The sequence below is a fragment of the Tursiops truncatus genome, chromosome 8, assembly GCF_011762595.2.
Source record: "Tursiops truncatus isolate mTurTru1 chromosome 8, mTurTru1.mat.Y, whole genome shotgun sequence".
Lineage (NCBI taxonomy): Eukaryota > Metazoa > Chordata > Mammalia > Artiodactyla > Delphinidae > Tursiops > Tursiops truncatus.
Window position 1 is genome coordinate 58,327,058 of NC_047041.1, and position 13,616 is coordinate 58,340,673.

A 13,616-nucleotide genomic window follows, 5' to 3' on the forward strand; every position below is an offset into this window, starting at 1 on the left:
CAGAGCTCTGCATGTACAATCTGAGTACTATTGGGAACCCCACTGTACAGATAAGGAAACTGAGGCTCAGAGAGGTTAAGTAACTTGCACAGGGTCACATATCCAGAAGATGGAGGAACTGGGATTTGAACCCAGGTCGCATGGCTCACTTTTGCATTTGCAACTCCTCTCTTCTACTGACTTAGCACATGCACACCCCAGCCGCCATGTTGACCCCTACCTGGGCCAGGTTCCTGAGGAATAGGGAGAGTGCTGGGCTGAGGAAGGGATGAGGGGAGTCACTGCTTATTGTCCAAAGGCGGCCCCCAGACTCTCACCCTGACAGTGACACTGATCAGCCTGGGAGGCTGCATGGAGGAGGCAGCCTCCAGGCAGTAGGAAGAGGTTGAGAGGCAGTCGATCGATCGTCCCTGCAGCGCTGCCTTCCAGGAACTTAGGCCCAGGGGAGTGTGGCACCGTGGGTCAATCATCCGGGCTGTGGCCCAGATTCAGCGTGCGGGGTGTGTGTATGTGGAGTGAGGCTGGTGTGGGTCCCCTGCCAGCCCCTCCCCCTGCTTTCCCTTTCCCCTCCCTCTCACCTTCAGCCTGCTGACCCTACACCTTCCCCTTGCTCTCCCCACTGCCCCCCACCGTGGGCCCTGCAGCTGAGAATGAAACTACCAGTTCCCAGACACCTGTGTGTACCTATTGCTGTGGGGTTACCCTGCCCCAGAGGCTGATCCTGGGGTGGGTGCTGTGAGGTCGGGGGAGGGCAGGCAGGGAGGCCAGGGGTCAGGAGCTGCAGGAGGTGGAGGCGAGCCTTCAGAGACCTCAAGGGACAATTTAATGAGATAATGAATGTAGAGTGCTTCTTATCACCAGGGCATGCAGTAGGCGCTTAGTCTTTGCTGGTTCCTCCCTCAGGAGTCTGGAGAGAGTGAGGCTGATGGGGGCAGATGGGGCGCCTCTGAGGGCACACGAGCTCCCAGAGTAGCTGCCAGGTGCCACTGACAGTGTTAACAATCACAGGAAAAATTAGCTCTGAGGGAGAGAGAGATTAGTACCTGACAGGTGACAGAGTCTAGCTGAGCACTATCATCTTTCTGACATGGGGAGGGGGACAGCTGGTGCTGGGAGGAGTGGTGGCCAGAGCAGGGCTTGGGACCCTCCCCACATTCCTACTGGGAAGTACCCCTGAACAGGCCTAGATAGCGCCCCCTTCCTGGAGCAGCTGCTTCCACCCTGGCAGAGGGGCTTCCGCCAGGCCCTCCAGCTTTCACTGACCCCGGGAGACCTGGGTTCAAGTCTTGGTTCAGGCACCTGCTGGCTGGTAGTGGTTAGGGCAGTCGCTTTCCTGTCTTCTCATTTGTAACAGGTTACAGTGAGGATTAAATGACATGTTCCCTGTCCAGTTGCAGCCATTTCCCTGCCCCCAAGGGGTCATGCCCTTCTGAGTTCCCCAGAGCCTGTCTTCCCTAGTTGCAGCCCTGAGAGGGAGAGCTGTGAGCCATCTCTCCACTGGATGCTGTCCGCTCCATCCTTGGGTCCCCACTGCCCTGACACAGGGCCTGTTGTTGAGGAAGAAGGAAGTAAAGGGGGTTCCATATTAGGCTCTGTCGTCTTCTCAGTCACTCTGGTAGGGGGGCGAGTGTGCCTGTCTGTACTGATGGTGCCTCCACAGGTAACGAAGGCCTAGTCTGACTCGGATGGGGGTGGAGAGTGCGCTCTGGACTGGGATTCCCAAGGCCTGACTTTCTGCTGTTCCAGATACTGCCTCACTGTACGAGCTTGCACAAGACCTGTCCCTGGGGAACAAGAGACACACGGAACCTTTCTGACCAGCCTCTTTTCTGAGCGTCTGTTCCTAGATGATTCTGTGTTCTGGGGGAGAGGCAGTGTGGTGGGCTGGTGGCACAAGGCTGGTGACGCCCATGCCGCAGATGGGCAGACCCAGGAGGAGGGGCTCAGGACTGGGGCCAGCCCAGGGCTCTGTGCTCTCGGTGCCCTTGTCCTCATACTGCCCCTGCCGCTGCCTGCTCTGCCTTCCAGTCCACGTTGTGTTACCCCTCCTGCCCCTCCATTTCTGGTCCTCTCTTACTTTGTTATCTGTCTCTATTGCCTCCTGCCTCAGGCTTATCTCCTCCTGTCACACGTCCATCCATCTCTGTCATTCCCCTGCGGCTTCCTCCCTCTCCCTCCCCAGGAGTTGGGCTTGTCTGAGAGTCAGTCCCTCTCTGCCGCTTGTCTGTCTCAGTGGTCTCTGAGCCTCAGCTCTTGTCTTCTTCCACCTTCCTGAATCTCCCTCTCTCTGATGGTGTCTCTGCCTTTCACTGTCTCTGAACCCCCTTAGTCTATCTCTGTAAGTCTCTCTCTGCCCTTATCTCTGGGTCTCTGTCTCTCAGAACCTGCCTGGTCCTGCCCCCTCTGCCTCCCTTCCTCCCCTTGCCAGCCCAGCCAGGGCAGTGGGTCCAGCCTTCCATCCAGGAGAGCGGAGTGGTCCACCCTCCCTCTCTCTTGCTGGCAGCCTCCGAAGTCCCTGACAATTGCCCTCTGCCCTGCACCACGCGGGGCCTCGTTGCTAGGCCTTGGGCTGGCAGCACCTGGCTTCCATAGCGACGGGTGCCTAGAAACAAAAGTCTCCCGGTCCCACACGGAGTCTTTGCGGATTGAGCTCTTTTGATCAATCAGGACAGGAAACGTGGCCCACTCTGGGCTGCCTCCAGCTTGGAAAGGCGTGAAGAGGAGACCACGGTCTCTGCCTTCTGGAGCTTGGGGGGCTGCTGGGGTGGGAGGAGCTGCTCCAGTGTGGCCCTGAAGCCAAAGAGGGAGCCCCCTCCCACCGGGCTCTTCTCAGGAGTTGGCCTGCTACTGGGAGGCGTGGGTTTGCAAGGGACCGGGTTTGGATCGCTGTTCTACTGTTTCTAGCTGTGAGACTTTAGACAAATGACGTCATGTCCTGGGACCTCAGTTTTATGAACTGTAAAGTTGGGCTAATAATATCATGAGAATTAAATAAGAGAATCACCCGGGTGGCCCTGGCACTCAGTAGGTAGTCCCTGACGGCATTGCCCTCCCTGCCCGTTTAAAGTTGTCTAAGATTTAATTAGCAGAGAGGAGAGCGATGGAACCCTAGGCCTGGACAGTAGTATGAGCAAAAGGTGGAGGGTGGAAGGCAAGTGCAGGGCTCACAGGGGCCCTCACCTCACCGGGTATTCACAGAGACGCAGCCCACACACCATCAGGCTCTGAGGGCTGTGGAAACCCTGGAGCTAGAGTCCTGGAGTCCCGGCACTACAGGCAGTTAGAATAATAAAATGTTAGAATCTTGGGCTCCTCCATTCTCAGGACTCCAGGCTCTTGCATTCATAGAATGTACAAAGCACAGACTCTTCTAATAATGGGATTTATAATAGAGGCTCTGATTTTCTTAGATCACAAAGCTCTGGGAGTTCTTGGAACCTGGAAGCCACAGACTGGGGCTCCCTCTATGACAGTGTCTGAGCTGGCAGGGAGTTTTCAGAGCATGGAGCCTCGGGTCCCTGTTGCTTAGAATTTCTTGTGCCTTGGCATTCCTCATGGGCTCAGCTCTGAGCAGTCCTGGTGTGTGTGTGTGTGTGTGTGTGTGCATGCATGCATGTGTGCATGTGCGCACGCATGGGGGACTGGGGTCAGTGACCAACTGCAGCCCGAGGCACCTCTGGAGCAGGGCCAGCCTGGGAATAGCTGGTGAAGGAAAGCTGGGCAGCTTGTGGGCTGCAGCTGTCCAGGCAGGGCTGGGTGGGATTCTGGCAGCCACCGTTGGCTGAGGACCTAATCGCCTTCATCCACCCACCCTGCCCAACAGGGCTCAGGAGGAGGCATCTCCGTGGGACACTTGAGGGCTGGGGTTAGAGCAGTCCTGCAAGGTCCTGCGGACTGGAGGGCAAGAGGCCCCGGTGAGGGGAGGAGATGGGGTGTGGGGGGGCTTGAGGGATGAGAGAAAGAGTGCGCTCAGTGAGGGGATGGAGCTCAGTGGCGCCTGCTGAAGAGTTTCTCAGCGCTGCACTCTGCACTGCCCCAGACTGCTGGGGATAGTGGTTGGTGTTGCGGAAGCCTGAGCACCTTGAATCTACTTGCCTGCAGAAGCCTGGGGCGGGCTGAGAGCCAAGAGCTCCTTCTCCCACCTCTGCCCAAAGCTGGGAAGGCTGGTGGAGCTGTTGGGAAAGCTGGGATCTGCTGCTCCTTTTGCTCAACTTCCTTCCCATTCCCCATGGGAATCATGGCTCGGGATGATCAGGATTTGACAGGACGGTGCTGTGGGAGGAGTTGGCACCAGGCAGAGCCAGCTCCCACGGGAGGGGGTTGGCTGCAAAGAAAGTGAGCTCCCTGTCCCTGGGAGTGTGCGAGCAGAGGCTGGATTGCCAGTCAGGGTGACTTCAGCAAGGGGCTCAGATGGGGGAAGGTGGTCAGGAGGCCTCTTCTCTGGGAAAAGTGGGCTTTGTGTGATTGGCCAAGGTGGCCGCCCCTTCTTGACATCCCTGTGTCTCGTTTAGGGGGTCACCATCTGCCCCCCCGTCCCCCACTCCTGCTGTGTGTGCCTGGCCCCGTGCTGGATATGCTGCATACGGACACATGGAGCTGAATCAGACCCAGTCTCTTTTGGGTCTGATGGGGGAGGCACCTAGGGAAACAAATACAGTTGGGCAGGTCCTCCATAAGGAGGCAGATTGGGTTGGAAGGAGGGTTCTACCACCGATTCCTATAGTCCACAGATGTCTTCTGGAGCAATTCCTCTGGGTCAAGCCTTGTTCTAGGTGCTGGGGCCACAGCAATGAGCAAAACGGGAAAAGAGTCCAGTCCCCTGGAGCTGACAGCATAGTGGGGAGGTCGAGTGCCTGGTAAAAGTACAGAAGTGCTGCTGGAGGATTGGTGAGCAGTGAGGGGTGTGGCCAGAAGGCAGAGTGTGGGGCCTGAAAGGATGGTTTGGAGGCGGGGTTAAGGACCAAGAAGGCCAGGACTGGAGCTCCAACTTTATCCTGCGGGCAGTGGGGACCCGTGTGGGTATGGGTGAGGCAGGGTCAGACTTGAGTGAAGAAAAGATTACTCCATCAGGTATGGGCATCGGGGAGAAGGAGACACAGTGGTCGCTGAAGGAGGTACTAGGGCAGGTGCGCCCACCAGTGTTCTATGTGCAGGAGCTCTGTGAGCAGGCGTATAGAGATGTGAGTCTGTGTGTAGGAGTATGTGTGTGTGTGTAGGAGTGATGGGAGTGTGTGTGTGTATCTACGGAAAGACAGTGAGTGTCTGGATGATTGTGTGTGGCCTGCAGCAGCCTTGTGTGACAGAAGGCTCTTGGGGTTTGCAGAGGATAAGGAGCAGATGCCAAGGTGTGCCAAGGCCTGAGTCCCCTGGACCTCAGCCCCGATGTGAGCTGGCAGGTCCTGGACTAGTCCTGGACTAGAATCCTCCGGGCTGCCTTCCCCCGCTAGGGTCGTGCAGCTGGCCATCTGCTGCAGACAAGATAAATGTGTATGCAAATAACATGGAAGTGGACGAGACCTGTGGTTGCCCCACCCCTCTCCCCCATCCCTTGAGCCTGAGCTCACTCAGCCTGTGCTCTTTCCCGGTTAGAGCTGCTGCGGGGGCTCTGGGAGCAGGCCCTGCCCACTCAGAGCCCAAATCCACATTGTCCCCAACACCTGCCTGCGGCCAGATCCTTTCTCTGTAAGGGCCACTGCCACATCTGGAGCCAATGCCAGCGGACACACAGAGCTGACTGGGGCTAGTGGCCGTTAGCAGCACCTCTGTTAGTTGTGAATTTGAGTACATGGAGACTCACACATCCGCATCTATGTGCCATACTTGGACTCTTGTGCACACACACAATTGTATACACATACTTACATGTGTGCATACACACTCACACCTGGGCACACATACTGTCTGCACACACACACACATGCACATTCCTGTAGATACGCACACATCTGTGTACACACGCACAAGCTCAGCTGTACAATGAAAGCATCACACATCCTTACAAAGATACAAACTTACAAAAGTGTACTCCGCCTTCACCCACATCATGCTCACAGACCTGCATGCGGGACCTTACACACATGCACACACCAGAGCTAACTAACGGTGCCTCACAACTGTGCCCTCTCCGGGGCTGTGCCCACTGCGGATGGGCTCTAGCTGGACACAGAACCCGCAGAGATGTCAGCTTCCTCCTGGGCCCTTCTTGGACTGTCCCCGGGCAGGGCCCCTCGGATGGTGGAACCCTCTTTTAGTCCATGGGCTCCACCTCAAGTCATGGAGAGACTGAGCCACACACGCTGCCTCCTGAGGAGCCCCCACGTCGGGATCTGGCCCTCGCTCACAGTCCTTGGGCCTGGCATGCCTGGGTGCCTGCCCCAGAGAGCTGCCTTCTGCCCCGCTAGGCCTACCTGGATCCTGCCTTCCTCCACCCAAGCCGCTTGAGTTCTCAAAGAGAACCAGGCCATCCTTCACAGGGCCAGAGCCTTGCATGGGGCCACCCAGCATGTCAGGGCAGGGCTCAGGTTAGAACCTGGGCTTCTGGGAGTCTGACCATGGCCAGCAGCAAGAGGATAGATGCGTGTCAGGCATGCAGACAGGCTCCTGGAAGCAGGACACATGGTCATGGAGGATGGGAGCAGATTTGGGGTCTTTGGAGGGCCTGCTGGTGTCACACTCTTATATGGAGAGATGACGAGGGTGAAAGTCCGCTCACCAGTCCCGGGTGAGGAATTGCTTTGTAAGCGCAGTGGTCCAGAGAGGAGTCATTGTTAGGAACGAGGAAGGGCTGGTTCTTGGACAGGGCCTGAGGTTGAATGGCCCAGTAGCCAGGTTGACAGGCTGTCAGCTGAGTCACCTTTTCCTAAAATACCGAGTCTGAGGTAGCTGGGCCACTGGACAGCTTAATGTGACCTGTAAGGTGGGGAGATGAAAAGAGGCGGCTGTGGAGCTGAGCCAGGTACCCCTGAAGCTGGGCTTCCTCATGGCAAAGGCAGGCCGAGGGTTCAGGGGCTGGGAGTGTAGGACCCTGAGTGCATTCTTGGGGACAAAAGGAGAGGTGGGAAAATTAGTTTTTCTCACATGCCTTTCCTCAAGAGGCAGAGAATGAATATAAAGCACAGATTGGAGCCAGATGGCCTGGGTTTGAATTTTGGCTCTACTACTTATTAGTTGTGTGACTGTGGGCAAGTTACTTAGTCTCTCTGTGCCTCAGTTTTCCTTATCTGTAAAATGTGGCTAATAATGGGTCCAACCTTATAGTGTTGTTGAGAAGATGAACTGTGAGTCACAGAGTAAGTGCTCAGCAAATGTTAAAGCCCAAGAGATGCTGGCTGTGCCAGGCCAGGGTTGGCCCTTGACTGTGAGGTCTGAGATGGCCTCTCCTGAAGAACAAACGCCTCTGGCGAGTGGCTGTAACAGATGCCTCCTGGATGCCTTTGTCCCACCCGCATATCCGGAGCCCAAGACTGAGCTGATGACAGATGCTCAGGATTTACCAAGAGATTTGTGCACTGGCCTCAGACTTATAATAGCCCTTACATTGGTCACTCCCTTTACAGAGCAAGAAACTGAGGCCAAAAAAAGAGAAGGGAGGCCTTTTTCTGGGCCAGAACCTTTACATATCTTAGCCCATGTAATGTTTTCTACAGTGTTAGTAAGTAGGACAAATTGCCCCCAATTTGAAGATGCAGTAAAATAAGATGCAGTGAAATTGCCCCCAGACATGACGCTTAGGAAAGGTGCAAGAAGGGGGACCCAGAGGGCTGAGGTAGCATCCAGGGAAGGCCTCCTGGAGGAGGTGGGCCTCCGACTGGCCCCTGAAAGGTAAGCAGGCTGATAGGATCTGGAGGACATTAGGGTTGGGGTGGCTGGGTAAAAGCCTGAAGGTGAGAATGAGTCAGTCACGCATCTGAGTAGAGCGGGAAGTATAAATTTAAGGAACGGTGGCAAGAGGGTCAAAGCTGAAAAAACAAGCTGGGGCTAAGTCATAGAGGGTCTTCCGTGTCAGGCTGAGGGTTGGGACTGTTGTGCTGATGGTAGGGAGTCACTAAAGGTGTGTGAGCAGGGGAAGAGGCATTGTTCAGAGTTGGCCCTCAGAAAGAGAGGTGGGAGAACTCTTGGCATGGAGGGCTTCCCCCTGAGCTGTGACACAGCTAGGGCTCTGCCCAGCCTGTGTGCCAGGTGCCTGGACTGTGTCCAGGACTGGGCTCAATGACTCAACCTTGAGGAGATCACTCCCCAGGGAGAAAGGGCCCAGATGAATCAGCCCAGTGAGGTGGGGAGCTGGGAAGCTGGAGGGTCACTGAGTCACCCTCCAACAGGGGTGGCGGGTGAGGGTTAAGGGGAGAATTGCAGAGAGAGGGGACCGCAGTACATGGGAAGGATTCAGGTCAGACCACAGCGAGGGCTGTCAGGGGACTCTGGCTGCCTTCGCACCATTGTGGGGTTGATTCTCCTGGCAGTCTTGTGAAAGAGATGGCAAGACGAAAGCCCAGAAACCAACTGGGGAGGGAATCTGACCAAGGTCATAAAGTAAGTAGCTAGCCGGCAATGGCCAGGAGACACCCAAGAGCACCCTCCAGTCCAGACACGTCCCACCGCCCCAGCCGACCTCATGCCAAGCGGAGGCTAGGAACCGGTTGGGTCCAGGCAGGGTGCTGGCCCAGGTGACCCCTTTCCCCTCCGACACCCGCCCCTCCCGCGCAGATGGCAAATCGGGCCGGGCTGAGCTGCCGCGCTGGGACAGCAGGCGGCGCAGGAGCGTCACGGCTGCAGCGGGCGCCTGAGCACAGAGGCCGCTCTGCGGTGAATTGCGCTTCGGCTCGCAAGTCCCACCGCGGAACTGTGGACTGTGTGGCCCTGGGGCCTGCACCCTCTCTGGCTTGCGGGGACCCCAACGCAGACCTGCCTGCCCAGTGCTGGGGGCCCAGTGCCCCTACCCACAACTTGGGAATGGTGCGCCTGTGTGTGCGCTCGCGTGTCAGTGCGCACGTGTCTCCCTCCCAGATTTGCTACTGCTTCCAGGGCCTGTCAGACTCGGAGCGACCTCTGAAATTTCCCCCGATTTCCTCCCTTTTTCCTGGGAGAAGAGCAAGCCCAGGGCTCCTTGTTCGTGCCAGCGGTCCCTTCCCCTCTATCTCCCCCTCCGGACCGCCCCCCCCCCCGCCCCCTCACTGCGCTGGTCTCTGCCGTGGGACTGTAGCCTGGCTCCAGGACTTTATTAAGTAAGTGGTGGGGGGAGAGGATGTGATCAGGAGAGAGGCTCAGAGAGGCGACCCCTGAGAGGTAGTGAAAGGAGTAGCGAAGGGGCAAGAGAAGGGAGCGAAGGCTGAGAGCAGGCTATCAGGCGGGGGATCCTAATAGCGCACAAGCTGGAAGAATCTTGAGAGCAGAGAGATAAGGGAAGTGAGAGCTGGTGGGGGGCTCTGGTGGGGGTGGGAAGATTGGACGAGCTAAGAGGTGCTGTCCGCGGTTGCGGAAGGTGGGCGGGGCCGGGGCGGTCGGGGGGCGGGAAGTGGGCGGTTCGGGGCGGGGCCAGGGCGGACACTCGCGCGGATCAGGCGAAGCCGTCGCGGACGCCCTGGCCAAGCACAGCGGCCAGGCCGGCGGGCGGGCGGGCGGCTGCGAGCATGGTCCTGGTGCTGCACCACATCCTCATCGCTGTTGTCCAATTCCTCAGGCGGGGCCAGCAGGTCTTCCTCAAGCCGGACGAGCCGCCGCCGCCGCAGCCATGCGCCGACAGCCTGCAGGTAGGGCCCCCCGCCCCTCCCGGCTCTGGGCACGAGGGGAACGGGGTGTTGGGTGAGCGCCAGGCCGGGTTCTCCGCGGAGCGTGCTGTCGCCGGTCCCATGGTCTACCCCGTCCCTGAACCCTTCTAGGGTGGGGACCCCAGGGTGGGGACCCCTCCCCAGCTGAAAATCCCACTTCTGTGCTGGGACTGCAGCCCGTACCCTAGAGACATTGAGTCCTTACCTCACAGTTCAAAGCCTCACGCCAGACTCTGAACCCTTTTCAGATCTGGGACTCCACCCCCAAGCACTGAACTCCCAATCCACAATGGGACCCCTGTTCACACCCAAGAGTTCTGTTTGAGCCTGGAACCCCCTGCCTCCCAGATTAGTGGAGGACCCCTGCCCATAGCCCTGGACCCCCAATATATTTATCAGACTCCAGGCCCACCCAGAACACCTGAACCCCCGACTCTCAACCAGGACCCCCCCTTAGAGCTGGGGCCCCTCATCTCAAGCCCCTGAACCCCGACTCCACAGACTCATCTATGCCCTCACCCAGATTCCCACTCAAACACCTGGACTTCAGTCCTCACACCAGACCCCACCCAGGGTCCAAATGCCTCTTTCCATTACAGTTTGTCTCTCCTTCTCTGCAGGATCCCCCTCCCACCCTCTTCCTGCTTTCCCTCCTCCCTCCTGTATAGAAGATCCTAGCCTTTTCCTGCTTGTCTCACCCTCTCCTCTTGTCTCTCTCTGGGTATGGTGGCCCCCGTTTCTCCTCTGAGTCTTTCTGGGCATCTTCTCCCTCTGCCCCTCTATTTCTTTCTTGTTTGGTCTCTTTTGCCTACGTGCCCCCCTCTCTCAGTCTGCCCATCACTCCCCCAGTTTCTCTAGGTTTCTGTTTTTGTTCTAGGGCTTTTCCCTGTGGTCATTCTTCCCCTTATATCAGCCTCTACTTTGGGGTGGTGAGGGGACAGGCTCAGAATGCCCCGCCGGTGTCCCCAGGACCTCTTCCCCCTCCCCTGTTGTCAGGCATGGCATGGTGTGGGTGCTGGTGGAAGGGGCTAAACATGGAGCAAGCAGCCCTTGGGCGGTACCGAGGGATTTAAGGTGGGTGGGGATTGTGCAGTGGGGCACTGGGGTTCATAACTTATAAACCCCCTCATCCCTGCTGAACTGGACTTGGGAAGCTGGGGGCTTGGGATGAGGGAGGGGAGGAATAGTCTGCAACCTGGTGTCAGTCACCTGTGGTGGGAGGTGTCCAGGGCTGGGCGAGTCTGGGTGGTATGTGTTTGAGTAGGAAGAGCTGGGTTGTGTGTGTTGGGTGTGCCTTGTGTGTGATCATGTGTGTTGTGTCATGTAGTATTGTGTGTGTCATCAGCAGTGGGATTATTGGGGGGGTCTGTGGGAGCTTATGCTGAGTGTGAGGACCGTGAGTGTAATGGCGTTGCATGGCGTGTGCAGCTAGGGAGGCCGAGTTGTGAGTGTGGAGTGGTAGGTGTATGTATGACTGTTGTGTGTGTGGGGAACTTATGTGTACATGACTGTGTGTCATCGTGGGGTGGAGTAGTTGTAGGGGCAGCTTACATGGGGGATTGTGTGTGTATTTGTGTGTGTTATGGACTGTTGTGTGTAACCAGGAAGAGCCGCTGGAGGGGTCTGATGAAAGGTTTCATTGGATGTCTTGGTAGAGGGGAGTGGGGGTGGGAGAGCTGTGTCTGAGTGGGTTTGCAGCCTAGGTGACTGGCTTCGAGTCACCGAGTTACATCCTGGAGTTGCTCGGGAAATATATTGGGACCTGTGTGTTGGTGTTTAAGTGTCATGTGTCTGTGTGATGACTGTTTGTACAGCTCTGGGTAGGAAAGTGTGCAGCAGCCAGGGTCCAGGGGGCCAAGGCAAGGACTTGTTGACTGTGTGTGTGTGTGTGTGTGTGTGTGTGTGTGTGTGTGTGCGCGCGCATGCCCAAGTACATGTGGGGAGGAGGCAGTGTGCAGGCAGGACTGTCTGTGCTAAGGAGCTGTGTGTGCCCGCAAACATTTGACATTTTGGTGTGACATTAGGTGTGCACATTATCTATGCAGGGTGTGTCTCTATGTCTAGGTGATGTGTGTGTATTGAATTTAATTGGAACTGTGTGTCTGTGCTTGGAGAGGTGAGTGTCGGGTGTGTGAGGTGCGCGTGGGAGGTTGAGTGTGAGTGTGGCGTGAAGTGTGGGTGTGTGAGCTGGATGGCTTTTCGGTGTGACACGTGGATTATGTGATCTTCTCTCCCTGTGAGCTGTTTACATGTGAAGGGTATCTAGTTAGCTAGGGTATGTGTGGGGAGAGGGGGGGCTGGAGGGCTGTGGAAGGTGTTGCAGGGGGTGAGGGATTGGGTGTATAAGGTGTGTGGGGTGAGGAATGAGGTATGTGATGTTCGGGTGTGCAGAATACAGCAGGTGTCCCATAAATGTTTGTGGAGTGATGTGTGTGTGCAGGGAAGGCTTGGCTGCCATCCTGTTCTCGCTTCCCTCCCAGTTAGGTCCCCTGAGATGCCCAAGCCAGGCTGCCTCTACCCTTTGCCCTTCATCCTCCTCGCTTTCACCAAGGCCTTTGTCTTGGGTTTCCGGCTGAACAGGCGCTGGACAGGCGGGCGGCGGGCGATGTGGAGGTCCTGGAACCTTTGTTCTTTTCCTTTTAGCCTGTCTCATGTTTTGGGCCGGGATTGGAAGGGGCGGGGAGAGGATGCACGTGTCTCGGGCTCACTGTGTTTACTACCACCTCATGGTTCTCCGCAGAGGGTGGGGGTCCAGGCGCAGGCACTGAGGCCTGGGTGGTATCCCCGGTGGCGCCTCTTCGGCGCAGTAGCAGCTGGGGCTGGGCTGGGAGTTAGGCAAGTTTGCCAACCATGATGTCTTAGTCCCAAGTGTGGCCCACTGCCCTTCCTTCTCATGTCATCTCCGGGGTGCTGAGAAGCCAAGTGCCCCCTTCTGCATGCTGCCCAGTTCTCTTCCCTTCTCTGTGTGGCGCCCAGAGAGGGTCACTGGTCTGGGAGGCAACCCGGAAGAGCTCAATCTATCTCCACTTGTGTTGACCCCATATCTGATGGGGGGATAGTTGCTTTCCTCACAGAGACCTTTTTCTGAAAAACGAAGCCAGATCGTTTTTGGGGACCCTCTAGTCTGATGGACCCAGTAGGAGGATCCAGGTCATACCCTCCAGAGAAAGCTATGGGGAGACCTTAGTGGACAGTCTGCCAACAAGGACTTGAGAGCACGAAAGGCCAGGACTCCTTGTGGTTGGAAGGCACAGAGACCATCAGAGTCAGTCAGGGGAAGGGGCTCGGGGCCAATGCCTCAGCACCACATTCCAGAAGGTTCTCTGAAGTGAGTGGGCTTGAGCTGAGCCTTGAAGGGGGTGTTGGATGGGCAGAGAAATGTGGCCTGAGGCTGAGGAAAATTCTAGCCCAACTGGAAGAAGGGATCTTGAAGGCTGTTGATCATTCCCAAGCAATACTGTCTGGTTTTGGATGGCCATCCCTGGGCCTCCTACCTTCTCAAGCTTTCATGTCACCTTTTCCCATCCTGTTGTCTTTGGGCAGAATCATCATTGTCATCATCTTCGTCATCACCGTTTAGGCAGCTCTTTCCAAATTCCAAGCTCCTTTCACAAATGTCTCCTTTAACAGGAGCTCATTCTGTTGTCTGAAAGCATTTACTGAGCACCTGCTATGCACCAGGCAGGCACAGTGTTAAGTGCTGCAGTCATAGCAGTGACTAAATAGGCCTCATGGGACTCCCATTTTCTGTGTCTAAGAAACCCCATCTTCATGGCCCAGCCACACTGTCAGCCCCTCAGGCCTTGGGCAGACGGCCCTCCCTTCTGTTTCCCGCAGCCTGACATGCACATG

At 56.8% G+C, this 13,616-nt stretch overlaps 1 protein-coding gene across 5 annotated transcripts in view; it reads left to right on the forward strand.

Annotated features, from left to right (window-relative positions):
- PDE2A (phosphodiesterase 2A) overlaps positions 1-13,616 on the forward strand; it is a 102,226-nt gene that overhangs the window by 27,701 nt on the left and 60,909 nt on the right. For 4 of the 5 annotated variants that reach the window (XM_073808512.1, XM_033862350.2, XM_033862352.2 and 1 more), the window contains exon 2: positions 9,677-9,746. In XM_073808512.1, coding sequence (XP_073664613.1) covers positions 9,677-9,746 — 70 coding nt within the window. Of the gene's footprint in view, positions 1-9,564; positions 9,747-13,616 lie in introns of those variants that run through there. The other variant, XM_073808513.1, reaches the window with a different exon arrangement.